Raw genomic sequence first — 18195 nt, 5'->3', positions numbered from 1 at the left:
ATTGTATTATTTGTCTGATGATGTTCAATTATCCATGTTTCAACCATAAATAACCAAAAAAAAAATTATTATTCCACATGAATCATGGTGATTTTGGCCTTTTCAGTGTCCCACAGTAGGAAGCTACAGACTTTCTCAGACGATTTGCACTAATATGTCTATAATTTATTTTAAGAATGCGTTATCTGCATTTTCTCTTTTCACATCCTGGGGTTTTTAAAATGGTATTGCGTGTGATTTAATGTTTTGGCTGCACATTGCAATATTTTAAAAAATCTGAAATGCAAAAAATGTCCCACCCTATAATAAGCATACACAGTATAGTCACTCCGCATATTTGACCAAGCATATTGCACTGCATTACATAAAACAAACGGCTAATAGCTTAGTAATAATCGTGCACACGAAGAACACTAGTGCTGCTCAGTGATGGGAAGGCAGGGGTGCTCTGCTGTCCTCTGCTGTTGGCTGGTGCTCAGAGAAGCGCTCGTGCTGCAGTTCCTACAAGACCCAATCAAACGGAACGCTAAGCACGGCACAAACAGGACGATGGGGGAGCGCAGCGCGAGCAAATTGCGGATTATTGGGTCGGTATTTGTCAACTTATATTAAAAACAGGTGAAACGAAAGAGAGGGATGATGAAGACGATACGCCAGGGATCGAGCGCGAGACCGTTGATCGCTCTCCTCAGATGCTGATGATGGTCGCGCGACCTGCGTGATTTCCTCCCGCTGGTAAGACCATCCGCTAATGATGCTTTCACATTCAGATGCACATACAAACACACGCAGTCAAACAGACGTGTCCTCAGAATATCATCTCACGGATCCAGCTGTATCTCTGCACCATATAGCATCTTATTTATTTAACACGCCAGGTACACAGGGAGTTAAATAAAGATAACATGGCCGATAACATGCATTAAGCGTAGATGCTGCCATTTAAACCAATTTAATATACACAGTGTGTATTTCCGTTGGTTAGTGTAAAATCCTCACGTTGAGCGAGTCTAGAGGTGCGGTATGTTACTTCTACCTTAGTGGGCCTTAAATTCACTTAGAAGTAGCCCTGCAACATGCGATTAGATGAGCAAATCTAACGAAACGATTTGTTGAAGCAAGAAGTCATAACGTCAGCAGTGTCTTTAACGGTAAGGAATGACATAATGCTCTCTAGCGGTGAACGAATCAGTGCTTTTGAGCGAATCTTTAAAGTGAACGAATCTTGTTCACTGAGTCGAATGTTTTGATTCACTGAAGTGTCTCCCGCTGCCTTCCTGTCATTAGGATCCAGTAGTAGCCTATCTAGTGTTAAGAACAGTTCATTACTAAACAAATACGCTGTTTAGCTGCTAGCTGAATTCGGAATAGCACTGTAAAACCTGCATTTGTTACCTGTCCATCTAAATTAAACCCATTAAATGTAGGCCTAGCTTTGTTTGCATAAGTGGTTGATTCAGTAATGTGAAATAGGCCTAATATTTTTCACTATAATAAAACCAGTGATTTTAGAAGTGCAACAGTTGGGTTCTGGAAGTAAAACTCATTACTCATTTTCTCAGTTGGGAAATTTATTTTTTAAGGATAACTTGCAAATCTTTCTGAATGCCTACATTGTTTATCAATGGCATATGCATTTGTTGAAGCCATCTGTGCTTTTAATTTTAGCTAATTTTTTAAATAAATGTTTAGCAGCAGAAATCATGTTGGAAAAACTACACTTCCCAAGATGCTGTAGGAAAACTATGCCAACAAGAGAATCAAATTGCCTCTGCAGGGAACGCCCTCTCCCATGAAACACCCTGAATTATGTAATAAAGATGGTTTTCCTGTGATTGTAAAATTCATATAGGGATAGCTCACCTAAAAATGAAGATTCTGTCATAAATTACTCCTGTAAAACCTTAATTCATCTTCGGAACACAAATTAAGAAATCTGAGAGCTTTCTGGCCCTCCCAAAGACAGGATCCTCCTAACACGATCAAGGCTCAGAAACATAGCAACGTGATTGTTACAAATGTATTGCCACCAAAGTATTTTCGTAGCTTTGTAAAATGACGGTTAAACCACTGATGTCACATGGATTATTCCAACGAGCTCCTTGCTACATTTCTGAGCCTTTATCATGTTAGGATCCTTGCTGTCTATGAGAAGGCCAGAAAGCTCTCAGATTTCATCAAAAATATCTTAATTTGTGTTCTGAAGATGAACGAAGGCCTTACGGGTTTGGAACGACACGAGGATGAGTAAATAATGACAGAATTTTCATTTTTAGGTGATCTGTCCCTTTAAATATTTTTTTTTTGTGCTTTTCACTAAGTTTAACATACATACATCGATTTATTTCACTAATTCCATTCAAAAAGTGAAACTTGTATATTATATTAATTCATTACACACAGACTGATATATTTCAAATTTCTTTTAATTTTGATGATTATAACTGACAACTAAGGAAAATCACAAATTAATTATTCTGTGTGTAATATACAAGTTTCACTTTTTGAATGGAATTAGTGAAATAAATCAACTTTTTGATGATATTCTAATTATATGACCAGCACCTGTATATTGTTTCTATGGACATAATCAACAAATTCATTTTATATTTCACCATTTGATTGTCTTTCGCAATGCTTCATGGGATTGTAGTTCTTTTCTTTACTAACGCGCTATAGTTCACAAATACTTTTTTTAAGTCTTAAAAAAAAAGTCTTAAATACTTTTTTGCTAAAAGTAAAAGTTTGTATCTTATGATTCACTTTGTAGCTAGTTGGCTTGTTTCATGGCTTATAATGCTTTAATGAAGACTTTTTTTAAAATCCCTGATAAAAATGTATAGAAAAAAAAGTGGACAGGCACTAATGCACTCTTTTCCGAGTTGATCTGCTGTTTTGAGTCTGTCACTGAATCAGTCACTTGATTTTCATAAATGCTCGTCAGTTTTGAGAAAATAGATGTGTATTGTTACTGAATCAGTAGTGAATGAATCAGAACAGATCATTGACGAAGTGAATCAAAGGATTCAAGTCACTGGGATTCCTAAAAATCCTTTCTCCTAATGGAAGCAGCAAGTAAATATGAGTTGACGGCTGATGTAACATTTTATGGTGAGGATGTAAGAACTACAATTACACAACAGTAAACAAAACTCTACACTTTACTGTAATATCCAGTATTATGTATATATTTTTACACTCATTACATTCAGAATCCGTTGTCTTCATGTGACTCCTTAGCGGCTCGTTTCTCATCTCTCTTGTCTCTGCTCATTACTTTGACTCACAGCCACATGCATGCATCTCCTTTTCCCACAGTCATTACACCCACTGCCTCTATGATGTGTCCTCTTCTTGTCACTATTAAGTGGCTCCTTAGCGGCTCTTGTTTCATTAGCTAACAGGATGCAGTCTGTGCAGACACTATTGTCATACATAATCAGCACTAGCACAGATCAAGAGAACTCGCATGCCCTTTTGTGAACGGGGGATTTATTCCAGGGTTTATTTTTGTATGTGTGTTGGCTGGATTGGGGGGAGGGGTATTTTCCCAGATGTCAACATCAAAATGTTTTTCCTCACATAGGAGCTTCCTGGTTCCTTTGCATCACCTTATCTGAGTCCCAGCCAACCCGGCAGGTCAGTAACAGAGTCTTAAGGAGCTCTCCGTGGACTGACGGTATGCACTTTGTGTTTGCAAAAGGTCATACAGGAGAGCTCTGAAAGTCTTGTTATTGTTTCTGTTTCTTTACGAAATATTTATAACATATTCAAATGCTATCTTGTGAGTTTTGCTGCTATTGTAAGTCGTGTCTTCGTAAAGAGGCCGTGGTTAAGCTGTGGTATTAAATGGACCTTTTTGTGTTGTGTAGAATGATTGAAGAGGGGAGTAAAAGCAGCAAGTCCATGGTGGAGAAGAGACAGCTCTTCATGGAGATGAGTGAGTTGCTTTCAGAGTTAACAACACTTTCTGCACAATGCACCACACACATACAGAGAGGCCTTGTCGAAATCTATTCGCCTTTCACTGCCACAGGGCGATAGACTGGCACAAACTAGTGTCTCTGGTTGGAAGGCAAAACTGATTTTGAGAAAACGGTAGAACTGGGTTGATGATGGTCCAAGTAAAACTGCAGTATAAAATGTCACAGTTGCTTTGTATGTTAAAAGTATTTTTGTGCATGTCATAAATTGCATTATTTTTGAAGGCATAGTTCACTCGAAAATACCTCATGTCGTTCTGTATGCCTTTTTTTTCTTCTGTGGGACCCACTTATTGGGCTGCTTTTATGTAACTTTGATGGTCACATTTACAGATTCTCTACAAACTTTTCATTGGTGAAATCAATGCAACCAAGAGTTTTACACATGGGTGAAAATTCTTCCATGCAGATTTTGCATGTGTTAAAGTTGGTAACGTGCATTGAACAACAGAAAGCTGCTTGATTTGAAAGTGACGTCTGTGTGAACTATGCTTTATATATTGCTACACTATACTGACAATAGACAATGTATCTTTTTTTGCCCATCATTTTTTGCTAATGAGACTAGACAGTGCTTTTATGGTGGGTCATTATTCATCATTTTGAAGCTTGACAGCAGGGATCCCTTTTATGAATAAAAGTTCTTTATTGGAATGTACTGTTTGGTTCCATCAAAGAACCTTTAATATCTGTGGAAACTTCTCATTGTGCAAAAGGTTTTTTATAGTACAAAAAGGTTCTTTAGATTATTCAAATGTTGTTTACAGAAGTTCTTTTAATAACTGTTCACTGAAAAGTTCTTCAGAGCACCCAAAATTATTCTTTTATGGCACTGCTGCAAAAAAAAAACCTTTTGGAAGTTTCATTTTTATGTGTTTATTTACTTTCTTTATGTAGACAAAAGCAGCTAGTACATTTTTCAGCATATCTGTGTAACTTTTAAATAAGAAAGTTATACATGTTTGGAACAACATGACGGTGAGTAAATAATAGGGGTGGAAGAAAATCATTGCGATACTGTATTTAGGATATGCACTACCAGAAAAAGTTGCTTTGCTTGAAATTGTGCGGTTTCACTCACTGGTATTTCAGTTTTTCTGTTCCCAATGCTCTGCAAGGGCATATTTATTTGCCGTTTGGAATGCAATGTAAATGTGATACATAAAACTCACTGCACTAGCATGTCAAAAATGCTTTTATAATGCAAAATTAATGTAAACACAAAACATCTGATATGTTAAAATAACTTTTTTGCATTAGTGTGAATGCAAACTATTAAACCTGCCACTGTTTATGTCATTAGTAATAAATGGTTTATATTCCCTTGAATGTTTTAAAGATATATTTGAGTTGATTACAATTCTTGCCAGGCACTGATTAGTTATATTAAAAAGTACTAAGTACTAAGTAATTTAATAAAAGTGCACTCAAGAATCGTTTTGGAATCAGATTGGAATCGGATGCCTAATATTCCCAACCCTAGTAAATAATGGCAAAATGTGAATTTTGGGGCGAACTTTAAAATATTTTAGGGACTTTGGAATGTGAGAGTAACAAAACAGATGCATGTCTTTTTCACCAGGGGCACAAAACTTTGATGTTATTCGCCTCTCAACGTATAGGACGGCATGTAAGCTACGATTTGTTCAGAAACGATGCAACCGTAAGTCATGCCTCCATTTATTTTAAAATAGCATTTTACATATTTGACACATATTTACATGTACGTGGTACAAAGTCACTTTGGTTGTATATCATGTCAATTTGTACTTGGATATGAAAAACAACTAAACATATCCATTCCGTATTTTTAATGATCTCACTGGTGTGCTTTTCCTGTCGTAGTTCATCTAGTGGACGTGTGGAACATGATCGAAGCTTTCCGTGACAATGGGTTGAGCACGTTAGACCACAACGCGGAGATTAATGTGTCACGTCTGGAGACCATTTTGTCTTCCATCTTCTACCAGCTCAACAAGCGGCTGCCCACCACCCACCAGATAAACGTGGACCAGTCTATCGGCTTGCTGCTAAACTTCATCGTGGCCACTTATGACAGGTGTGTTGTTAGTGAGGGAGATTTGTTTTTCTCTCAGGGGGTCCCTTGTGGCAGTATGTCCCTGCAAACCTGATGGCCTGTGAGTCATACAGTATGCATCGTGACAGGAGTGAGTGTTTGGAAGGCATAGGCTCTGTTCCAGAGCATAGTGAGCTGCCTACGGAGGCAGCATTTCAAGACACTGAAAATAGACTAATAAGGCTGAGGCTATAAAGCAACCTAATTATATTGCAATCACATTTACCGATTTGCATGCAAGATCCTGTCAGTTAAAAAAAATAAAAAAATACATATGTATATATATATACCGGTATGTATTCATTTTATCCAAAGCAACTTACAAATGAGGACAATACAAGCTATCACAACTAACAAAAGAGCAATAATATTTAAATGCTGTGACAAGTCTCTGTAATAGTAGCGTATGAGTCTCTCAGTAGTCCTCAGTGTGAAAAGAAATCATACAGTCATTGTTGGAAAGGGTTCAAATATGAAAAAAGATGCTGGAAAACCAAAGAATTTGTGGGAGCTGAAATATTTTTCTGACTGTAAAGTGAGTGTCCCCACAATAACAGGCTGGTGTAAAACCAATAAATCATTCATTAAAGAACATCATGCATGTTTACTGCACCAATGTTTACTTCAACAATACAACAAAATTCTTTTGCATAAACTTCACATACTTCTGAAAATCCAGAAGGTGATCTTGATAAGCCATCATTGTCACAGATGGCACAAAGAAATCTCAATTATGGTTTGCGAATATTATGTATATTTTTTTAAATATACGCTAACAAATCAACACCTAATGAAAATCAAGAAGTAACAAACCGTTACACACACACACACAAAAGATGGTGCACTGGTGACTGAATGAATGAAATTAATTGGTGAGTCAATTTTGAACTGGTTCATTTACATGAGTTGTTCAAACGAACCAGTTCACTAAAATGAATCACTAAAAATTAGCTAGAGGACATTTTAGCTTCCTATGCACAGTGTGACAAAAATGGTGATGCTTTTTGTCATGCTACACTTCTGCCTGTTGCAAAAAGTATCTAGCAACTGAAAAATGTACACTGTATACTGTAAAGAAAACAGGTAGAGAAATACATAGTTAATGTTAATCTACTTACTTTCTAAAACGAATAAAAACCAGGGAATAATGATAAGCTTTGGCTATGAGGTTGTGGGCCTTGTAACAATATCAACATTATGTACATGTTCTGTTTAAACATACATTTACAAAAGATTGTCTATAAGAGTACAACATTTGGTGTAGTCCAAACATTAAATGTAATTTACTGAATTCTTTTGGCTTGGGATTGCTATGACACAGCGTCTTCTGATAATGTGTTGTTTGTGCTTCAGTGAAGGCCATGGGAAGCTCACAGTGTTTGCTATGAAGGCAATGCTAGCTACGATGTGTGGCGGTAAAATACTGGACAAATTACGTTGTAAGTATCATGCCTATAATACAGCTATTCAGCAGTTATTTTACAAAGACACAATATATGTTTTCTGTCATAAAGTGGAGTTCATATGCTGAATAAGGCTTAACTGTTGTTGATTAGCATTGGATCAATGGAAGTAGTCATTTTGCTGTCTTCATTTTGCATAATAGTTACATTTTTCTCTGCTAAACTGTCAGTATTACTCCGTTTTAAAGACTGTAAGCTCATACAGTGTTTTAGAATTTGGAAAGTGTATTTAAGTCTATTTTAAATAGACAGGCTTTTATTTTAAAATAATATACAAAATGGGCTTTTATGCCGAAAGGTTTCACTGTGAGTTTGGCTCCCCCTTCTGTACATAAAGTGTATTGATCTCAAAATTACATACGTTTTCTTAATACTCATTTAAAGTTATTAAAAGCATCTCAGAACTAATAATAATAATAGTAATGTGTTTTCATCCCACAAGAGTCTTTTACCTGTATATGTAGACAGTTTTGGTCAGAATGCTTAGCATCATTTGATGAAAATACACCAATCAAATGTCAATTCATCACATCAGTTAGAATTTTTGTGTGTGTGTGTGTGTGTGTGTGTGTGTGTGTGTGTGTGAAATATTAATGCATTTTACCCAGATGTTTTCCATTTCATGTATTGTATTTATTTATTTAGGTCTTTTTTTTATCGCTCCACAACACTGTCATAATTTTATCATTCTTATTAATATTTATTATATATCCTCATGCATCATAAATAATATGTAAATTAAGCATTCATTCTGAACTGCTTTTAAATATTTATCTATGACATCCCAATTGAAAAATAAATATACTAAAATATATTTGAAATGCATTTATTTCATGCTAAGTATAATAAAGATACATTTACATGTTTCTGTACTTAAAAACAAAAAACCCTGCAATTGTATTTTTGGTAAACTAAACTTGTAAATTTAAGTTCTGCTAAACTAATTTTGTACTTAATGAACTTTAATTGTGTGGAAGAAGTGCTGAAGTGCATCTAAAGATATACTGAAGTATATTTGATTGTGCTAAAGTGGAGTATACTTCAGGTACACTTTAAATATCTTGTATGTAAAAACCAATATTATACAGAGATCATACAGTCCTTATTAATAGTGATATTAATACACATTTCAGGCATAATATTAAGACATTTTTAATTATATTTTCCTCAAGTGGTATGTCAAAACATGTTAACAGATTTGAACTATACTTAATGTGAAATAAATGTATTTTTAATATATGACTTTTTTACTAGGGATGACATAATCTCTTCTGTCTCTTTCAGACATATTTTCCCAGATATCAGACTCAAATGGGGTGATGGTCTTTGCCAAATTTGACCAGTTCCTGAGGGAAGTGTTGAAGCTCCCCACGGCGGTGTTCGAGGGGCCGTCCTTTGGCTACACCGAGCACTATACGAGAACATGCTTTCCTCAGCAGGTGAGTATACTAATCTGCTTCAGAGAGCAGCGAGAGTCCCTTTAAAACGATCAGGATCTCATTCAACCTGTCTGGAAGTCTTAGAGGCTTTCACTAAGAGCGTCTTATCTGTGCTTTGCCAGAAGAAGATCTTGCTGAATACGTTTTTGGATGTGTTGATGGCTGATCCACCCCCGCAGTGCCTCGTATGGCTACCTCTCATGCACCGACTCGCTAATGTAGAGAATGGTACGTGTTTTTATTTTTTATTTCACTGCATCTGGACACCTCGCTCACAAAATATGGCTAATTTAAAACCCGGTTTGTGCTTTTGTGCTTGTATCCCACAGTCTTCCATCCAGTGGAATGTTCTTATTGCCGGAGCGAGAGCATGATGGGTTTCCGCTACCGCTGCCAGCAGTGCCATGGCTACCAGCTTTGTCAGAGCTGCTTCTGGCGTGGTCATGCCAGCGGCCCCCACAGCAACCAGCACCAGATGAAGGAGCACTCCTCGTGGGTATGTACTGTAGCTAGCGTTAGTTCACCCAAAAATGGAAATCCAGCCTTCATTTACTCACCCTCATTTCATTCCAAACCTGTATTCATTTCTCTCTTCCACGAAACACAAAAGGAGATGTTATGTCCAATATTCAAGCTCATCTTTAGCTTATAATGAAAGTTAATGGTGATTTAATAATGCCCTAAAATGACAAAAAAAAACATAAAGGTACATGATTAAAATACTTATGTATTCATGTTCCTATATTATATTTATGTGTTCAGTGGCTTTGTTAGAGCAGAAGACCAGAACTAAAGTCATTAATCACAGTAGATCTCAATTATGCAGTCTAACGTTTGACAGTAATTCTTGTGCGAAGGAATTTCTGGACATGCTTTTTAAATATGAAATAATATTATTATTAATGATACATTTTAATCATATTTAATATACTGTTTTAATGTAATAATATAATAATACTAGGTAGAAATATATATATATGTGTGTGTGTGTGTGTGTGTATAAAAGTAATTATTACCCTCCCCCCTCCCCCCAAAAACCGCAATCATAAGGATTTTGAACAGTAGTGTATGTGTTCAGTTTCAAAATAGTTTGGCCATGAGTGAGTGATGGATGAGCAGCAAGTTTGTTTCCTGTTAAATGCCATTCTTCGCTAATTCAAGATTTCAAGGGGTTCGTGTTTTTCAACGAGTGAGTTATATTGATTACATTTTTAATACTCAAGCATTGTTCCAATGCTCAGTCTTATTGCTGGAAATCACAGCTCGGGAAACGATTCGCACCGCCTCCCAAATCCAATTATACGTTTCTTACCCTGTCGATAACAATTTTTTTCTAGCCACAGAGCAAGGATTTTGCTGAATCAAAGGAATGTTTCCATTAACTTGAAATGAAATGCATCACATATATCTCTCCATTAAATTATATAAAATGCTCTAGCTTCACATGGGAAGTATTTGTATATTTTTATGTACAGAATAAATGTGCATTAATTCCATTTTTATGCATCAAAACTGCATATATTTGAATTGCGTTTGATATTGTTAGTTAAGTACATGTAAGGTATTGTATTTAGTATATATTTTTAACCTTGCAGGATTTTTTTCACTCATTTTACAGAAGTCTCCAGCAAAGAAGCTCAGCCATGCCATCAGTAAATCTCTGGGCTGCATGCCGATGGGAGAGCCGCCTCACCCTGTGTTCCCAGAGGCAGCGGAAAGACCTCAGGACCTCGCACACACCACGTAAGAATGCTTATCCAATCACATTTCTCTCTGCTATCGCAGCTCTGTTTGACATACACATCCCAAACCATTAATTCACTGCATCTCTGAGTAACTTTGAACAAACAAGCTCCTATTTACTACAGTATAAGAACGTAAAGTTGATTCAGACAGCTTTAAAGTGTTACTGTCTCTCAATACTGTTTCTTTACATTTATATAACAGTCAGGTTGTATTTGTAATCACGTCCTCTTGTCTGAAATTCCACAGTATTTGTTTCTTATTTCTATAGCGAGAGCCAATATTGATCTGCAGATCTGTCAGGGGAAAGAAATGTAATTAGGTAATGCCAGGAAGAAAGATATTGTGTGTAGAAATATATGGGTACAGTTTTCTCGTTTACTGAATTATAAATATCAGGGAGCTGAATCAATCTTGCCAGACCTTCGATCTAAGGAACAGGCCCTGTTCTATAAGTACTTTCATTAACTGACGCATGAACTTGGGGATTGATGAAGACCATAAACTGCTGAACGTATGTGCCCTCCTCTGGAGGGAAAGTGTAGCAGATTTACTGTGTTCATTTATTTTGCTGATAAAGTACCAGTGTTATTTGATTATGAGCCATATAAAGTATTAACAGCTCGGATAACAATCGCATGATTTTATAATATCATGCTTGTGGTTTTTGAACTGAGTGAGGAATTGGACAGCAGTAAAGCAAGACTGCACCTCATGATAATTCATTTTAGTCTTAGTTTATTTCTTTTAAAGGGAATGTGGTTTTAATTTAGTCAATATTTTGTTATTCATCAATTTAAGTCTATGTTTATCATGACATATATTTTAATCAATGAAAATGTGCTAAATACCTATACTAAAATGTATTTGAAATACATTAATTTTGCGCTAAGTATACTACAAATACATTTACATATTTAGGTGCTAAATAAAAATACCATGCAATTGCACTTAATATCATCATCATCATTTTAATAAATTGAATTCCTGGGCTTCAATATTGAGCATTGATGATCGGCATTAAAATCTGACCTTTAGGGAAGACATGGCGCCAACATCACAGCACTCCAAACAAAGTGTATGGCACTGTTTATGAAGAGAAAAAATCGTGAAGTAAAAAATAAGATTTACCGGTCCCATGATAGATCCCATGCAGGCAGACGGTTTCCCGTGGGGCCTAAAATAATAACTAAAGTGCACAGTCATGCTCCAGTGGCATTTCTGAGTTGGCAGAGAATATCTGCCCCAAAACTGATGGAGTTTTAAATTTAAATGGAGGCCGCTGATACCTGAGGCGCATCCCCTCGAGGATCCCGCTCTGTACCCGTATAGAGATATACAAGCTCAGACCTTCCCTGTGACCCTTTCTGTCTGAAGCAAAGGATGGTGGATGACTGCTAACAAGACAACTGAACATATTTTTGGACTTTTCTTTATTTTTGAGTCACCTTAATCAATACCAAAATTGATTACTTTTTTAATGCACATAACATTCCTGGTCTTATTGAACGAGGTTGCACATCATTTAATTTTTTTACAAATGTTTTTAAATCGACTTTTGAACCTTTTCCCCCCAGCCGTCAATCACCATTCTGGTATAAAATGCATATTTTTACAATCTAATCAATTTCTGGTGGAAAAAAATTAAGTGTAGGGTGTAATTTTGTCCTGTTTGACTTATTATGCTGCATTACAAAAATAAATATGTTTGTGAATAACGCAACACCTTGTCTGTAGGGTTTACTGTCAACATTACAATTGCAATAATTAATTTCTGCTTCATAAACAATGATCTTGGACTTCTAGTGGCTTGGATGTAGAATCATGCAAGTTTCTAGCTATCTGACCCTCCAAGACAGCAATGTAACTGAAATGATCCCAGGTACAGAAACATAGTAAATACATTGGTAAAACAGGCCATGTGACATCAGAGGCTCAACTTCAGTTTTGCGATGACACGAGAATGAAACTAAACATTCTTCTCCCCCGAGTTACGTCTTCCGCCATTTTAGAGAGCATTATAATGCATATGCACGCTTTCCCCCGTAAACAACACTTATTACACAAATTACGTTCATTCGCGCACTTTCCCCCGAACGTAAACACTGATTATGTCCAATACGTTCTTGGGTACTCTCTAAAATGGTGGAAGATGTAACTCGGTGGAGAAAAGTTGTTAAATAAACTATTTTTGTTTTCTTTGCGATTAAAAAAAAATGTATTCTTGAAGCATCGCAAAACTGAAGTTGAGCCACTGATGTCGCATGAACAGTTTTACCGATGCATTTACTACGTTTGTGGACATAGGAACATTTCAATTGCGTTGCTGTCTATGGAGAGTCCGATAGCTCTCCGATTTCTTCAAAAATATCTTAATTTGTGTTCTGAAGATGAATGAAGATCTTAAGGGTTTGGAACAACATGAGGGTGATTAATTAATGACAGAATTTTCATATCGTGGTGAACTAACCCTTTAAGGGACATTCACACTTACACAAAACTTATGAAGCAGCAATTTTAATGCCAATTAATGCCAGTTTTTAAGTTGTCTGTTATTATTATTCCTATTATTGGCAAAATCTGTAGCATGAAATTTTTTGTGTTGACTTTGATGTTTTTTTTTTTTTAAGTAAAGTTATAGATAGTTAGCCTATATATTTTCTAAAGATCTTTAAATTTCAAGGTTCAAAGGCTCCACACATTTAATCTGTGCTTTTAAATTTTGGTTTACGAATACATGCAGATCTTGTACTTCGTATTCAAAATCTAAACTCCATTTGTTTTAAAACATGCATCCTGTTTCGTGCAAAATGTGAGATCCCTTGAGGCATATTTAAGATCAAATATGTATTTCAAATTGTGCTTAGATCTGTTTTAAATTGAATTATAAATGCAATTTTGCGTGTAAGTCAATGATGAAATAATACACACTTAATGATGAAATTGCCTCTTAACTCACCCGAAGGGCACATTTGCCAGCTCGTGTTCAGCTGCCAGCGTCGTCTATTTTTAGTTCCCAAATTCATATTGCTAAGCAATTAAAACTGCTCTTGAAATATCCCTTTGTACCACTCGAATAGCATCAGCTTCAAATAGTCCTTGTGTGAAAGACTTGTAGAAATGTATTTTCAAATAATGCTTCCTATTTAGGGATAAAGAGAGTAAGAGACTTTTGTAATGCTTGCTTTTATTGGCCATGCAACAATTAGAGATATGAAAGTGTTGAATTAGAATAGATGAATATCAGACCTTGATTACAATGCGGAGCACATTTTCACACATTTAAAGACATGAAATGGCATTCGCAACCCATTTAACTTCTGTAATGTGACATATTTCAGAATCAATCAGGATTTAAATGAGAAAATTATGTAAGTGGCAAGGAAAATCATTTCAGAGGTTGAGCAAGTTATCACATTTTGATTAAAGACTACAAAGACATACATTTTTCCCCTGTAATGCGCACAGATAAGTCATTTACAATAAGAGCATTAACATATTAAAAAGTAAGAAAGAGGTTCATTCTGAAAGTAAACATGTACTCTGAATACTCGATTCCTCCCCTTCTGTCACAAAAAGTCCTCTCAACTTATCTAAATGTAGTTTGAGGTGCCTGTGGGCCAAACGATCTCTCTTTAGTGCTAAATCAATCTCAGGCCTCCAGTGTTTGGTGTTTACTATGACTCTGGAATGTAACAATTCCACTTTTATGGACTCCAACAGATATTATAGTCAGTTTCATTGAGCGCTCCAGCCTGATCTCACAATCAAAACGTACATATTTTGACGTAAATTAAAACAGTCCAATACGTATGTGCCTTTACGTATTTACAGTGTCGTTTACGTATTATCTGGACGTAATTACAGGTTCGATACGTATCTAAATTTACGTAAAAACAACCTCAAATACGTACATATAGAACATGTTCTCTGACCAGTCAGTTATCCATAGAAATTTGCTCATGAAGCTGCTTTTCAATGCGTCTGTTACGGATCACTCGGGAGGCTGAGGAGTAACAGACAGAATGGTTTATTGAACAGACACAAGCAGAGGAGCAGGTAGTGTAGGGTGGAGTGAGGGATGGATCCGTGCAGGCTGGGTGAAGACGTCAGAGGAGAAAGGTGAACCACACACACGCACACTGGGGATCTGGATCTTCGGAGAATCGCTGGAGAGAGGTAAGTAGAAGAAGAGTTAGTCCTTAGAGTTAGCATACAGGTAAGACCTTGTCGGGAACGAGACCGGACATCGATTGAGTGCGTGTGTGTGGTTTTTATGGTGCTGTGGTGATTGGGTGGTGATGAGGATCAGGTGGATGTGCTTAGTATTCCGGTGAGGGCGTGCGTAGTGATTGCGTGGAGGTGGAACCTGGCGTGTTTGTAACAGTACTCCCCTCCCCACGGCCCGCTCCTGAGGGCCGAGGACCCCGACGACGTGGTGGACGTCCTCTTCCCCTGGGAGCTGGTCGGTCAGGATGATTGGAGTGGAAGATGTCGAGTAAGTTAGGATCCAGGACGTTGTTGCGTGGGACCCAGGAATGTTCCTCTGGACCGTATCCTTCCCAGTCCACTAGATATTCCAGTTGTCCACCACTCTGCCGGGAGTCCAGGATGTCACTCACTGCATAGGCTGCGCCGTGGTCTAGGAGGAGTGGAGGGGGGGCTTCCGTTTCGCCAGGTTCTGTGGAGGGAGAGACAGAAGGATGGTGAGGTTTAAGGAGAGACACATGGAATGTGGGGTGAATCCGGTATTCAGGGGGTAACTGGAGTTTGTACGTGACCGGATTGATCTGCTGGATGATGGTGAATGGGCCAATGAATCTGGGACTTAGCTTGCGGCAGGGCAGACGCAGGCGGATGTCCCGGGTGGACAGCCAGACCTTCTGACCGGGTTGGTACGTTGGGGCCTCTGATCGGCGAAGGTCGGCTGTCGTTCTACGTCTGCGTAAAGCCCGCTGGAGTTGGTGGTGTGCCGTGTCCCAGACCCTCTCTCTCTCCCAGAACCAGTAGTAGATGGCGGGGACATTCGAGGGTTCACCTGACCAGGGGAATAGAGGTGGTTGGTAGCCGAGTACGCACTGGAATGGAGTGAGTCCGGTGGTAGGTTGACGAAGGGATTTTTATGCGTACTCGGCCCACCCAAGGAACTGGTTCCAGGAGTTCTGGTGGCCATGACAGAAGATACGGAGGAAGCGTCCAATCTCCTGAACCTTCCTCTCCGTCTGCCCGTTTGACTGGGGATGGTACCCAGAGAACAGGCTGATGGCCACACCTAGGAGTGAGTGGAAAGCCTTCCATACCCGGGAGATGAACTGGGGGCCTCGGTCCGAGACGATATCCTCTGGGATGCCGAAGTACCTGAAGACATGATTAAATAACAGTTCAGCCGTTTCCATTGGCCGTGGGCAGACCCTTCAAAGAAAGAAGACGACTTTAGAATTTAGAAAATCTATCCACTATGACAAGAATGCAGGTATTGTTATCTGAAGGAGGAAGATCAGTTATGAAGTCCACCCCTAGGTGTGACCATGGGCGATTGGGAACGGGCAGAGGATGGAGCTTGCCTGATGGAAGATGGCGAGGGCTTTTGGATATGGCACAGCTTGTACATCCATTCACATACCTCCTGACATCCGAGGCCATGTTAGGCCACCAGAAGCGTTCCTTCAGCAACTAGAGGGTTTCATTGACCCCCGGATGACCAGTGCCAAGCGATGTGTGAGTGGAGTACGCCGTGTCCTGGGAATATACTGAAGTTCCGGTGGGCAACCCGGCGGGGTGTTGGTGGTAGGCTCGGTAGGAGGAAGGGTCACAGCGGACCAGGTAATAGGAGAGACGATGACTCTTTCTGGAAGAATGGTTTCCGGAGTTTTGGGATTCTCTTCGGGGGCGTAACACCTGGAGAGGGCGTCAGCCTTCACATTTTTCACCCCTGGGCGGTATGAGATAGTGAAATGGAAGCGGGTGAAGAGTAACGCCCAGCGGGCTTGTCTCGGATTTAATCTTTTGGCCACTCGAAGATACTCTAAGTTCTTATGATCTGTTAGGACCAGAAAGGGGTGGAACCTGGCGTGTTTGTAACAGCGTATCTGATTAATTTTTTTAATATTTATGTATATTTTCCCTTTTTATAATTTTTTTTGATAAATTTAAGATCCCTATACCCCACCCAAACCTAAACCTACCCATTTTATACAGAATGTTAAAAGAATAAAACATATAACATTAAAAACGTTATTTTGTGCCACTAACGTTAATCCTACACCTACCCCTAAACCTACCCATAACCATTTCTTAAAACTACACATACACGTTAATCATTTATTTTTTGCATCATTTATTGTAAATGATAATGAGTTCCAGTCGCAGTCCTCTCTGGAGGTAATAGTTTTTATAGGGTACAGAGCAGAATTTAATTTAAAGTCTTCTCTCCGTGAAGGCGTACTGGCGCAGTACTGATTCCAGATGTTTCAAAAGACGACATGTTGCAATCTGTGACAAATTAGGTGAGAACCAATCAGCGTTCGATATCAGTGCCATAAACCAAGTCGTGGAGCACTGGCGCTATTTTCAAATTCAAATCATAACGAGCGCGGGCTTTGACTGTGACGGTCGCTGTTGCTGAGAATTAAGATGAAGATGGATTGATAAAGGGCTGAATTTGGATATGTTCCTTGCAAACATCTGGATTCTAAAGATATGGAGTACAGCAAACAAATAAAATGGATGTGATTTGTAATTTTATGCTGTGCTTTTGTGTATCTATGGTTGTATTGTCAGTCATTGGATAGGAGAAAATCGCACAGCAAAATATTACAAAATGGTTAAACAATTACATAAATTGAATTCATTTTAAGGTTTCAAAGTGTAGTCTCGTTTAACATTATGTAATCCCCCGAAATGAGTTTGCAGCATGCACAGAAATGTTATTTCCTATTAAGTAGATGAGTAAACTGCTTTCAATAAAAACATGTATTGATATGACAATTAAATACAACAGATTTAAATAATTAAAGCCACGATTTTAATATTAATACATGGGAATTCATATACATTCACACTTTACGTTAGATTATTTATGTTTTTTTCACTGCTAACACGTAAGTATTTGTACGTTTTACTGCTATAAATACGTCAGAATTGTACGTTTTTATGTGCATGAAAACGTAAGTAAATGTACGTGTGGTAGAACCACAATTAACGTAAAAATACACATGTATTCTCATGAGATCACGTTGTCCGCTCAGACAGAGATTTATGCATTCTTATGTTGAGTATTGAAGGAAGTCGTTCTGCTGAGATAAATCTCATTGGTGTTGTCATAAATGCTTAATACATTGCTAATACATGTATTACTAACCTAGGCTCATTGGAAATACATGCATCTGCCTGCATTTTTGCAGAAAATCTACCTACTGCATGCATACAATTCACTTGTTTCTAGCTGAGCAATAGAGGCAGTAAAACACCAGCACATTTTATTCCTTTTT

At 37.9% G+C, this 18195-nt stretch overlaps 1 protein-coding gene across 4 annotated transcripts in view; it reads left to right on the top strand.

The window, feature by feature from the left end:
• Nucleotides 1-417: 417 nt before the first annotated feature.
• Nucleotides 418-18195, top strand: part of LOC132112924 (dystrobrevin beta-like) — a 43322-nt gene continuing 25544 nt past the window's right edge. The window contains exons 1-10 of one of the 4 annotated variants that reach the window (XM_059520683.1): nucleotides 418-735; nucleotides 3587-3639; nucleotides 3873-3940; nucleotides 5566-5646; nucleotides 5829-6042; nucleotides 7414-7499; nucleotides 8808-8962; nucleotides 9088-9190; nucleotides 9292-9458; nucleotides 10581-10705. In XM_059520683.1, coding sequence (XP_059376666.1) covers nucleotides 3874-3940; nucleotides 5566-5646; nucleotides 5829-6042; nucleotides 7414-7499; nucleotides 8808-8962; nucleotides 9088-9190; nucleotides 9292-9458; nucleotides 10581-10705 — 998 coding nt within the window. In that variant the 5' untranslated portion in view covers nucleotides 418-735; nucleotides 3587-3639; nucleotide 3873. Of the gene's footprint in view, nucleotides 736-3586; nucleotides 3640-3872; nucleotides 3941-5565; nucleotides 5647-5828; nucleotides 6043-7413; nucleotides 7500-8807; nucleotides 8963-9084; nucleotides 9191-9291; nucleotides 9459-10580; nucleotides 10706-18195 lie in introns of all 4 variants that reach the window. The other 3 variants (XM_059520685.1, XM_059520682.1, XM_059520684.1) reach the window with 3 other exon arrangements.

Source organism: Carassius carassius, chromosome 32 (assembly GCF_963082965.1).
Source record: "Carassius carassius chromosome 32, fCarCar2.1, whole genome shotgun sequence".
Classification (NCBI taxonomy): domain Eukaryota; kingdom Metazoa; phylum Chordata; class Actinopteri; order Cypriniformes; family Cyprinidae; genus Carassius; species Carassius carassius.
The sequence above is the reverse complement of the archived record's forward strand: the minus strand, read 5'-3'. Positions and strand labels throughout refer to the sequence as shown.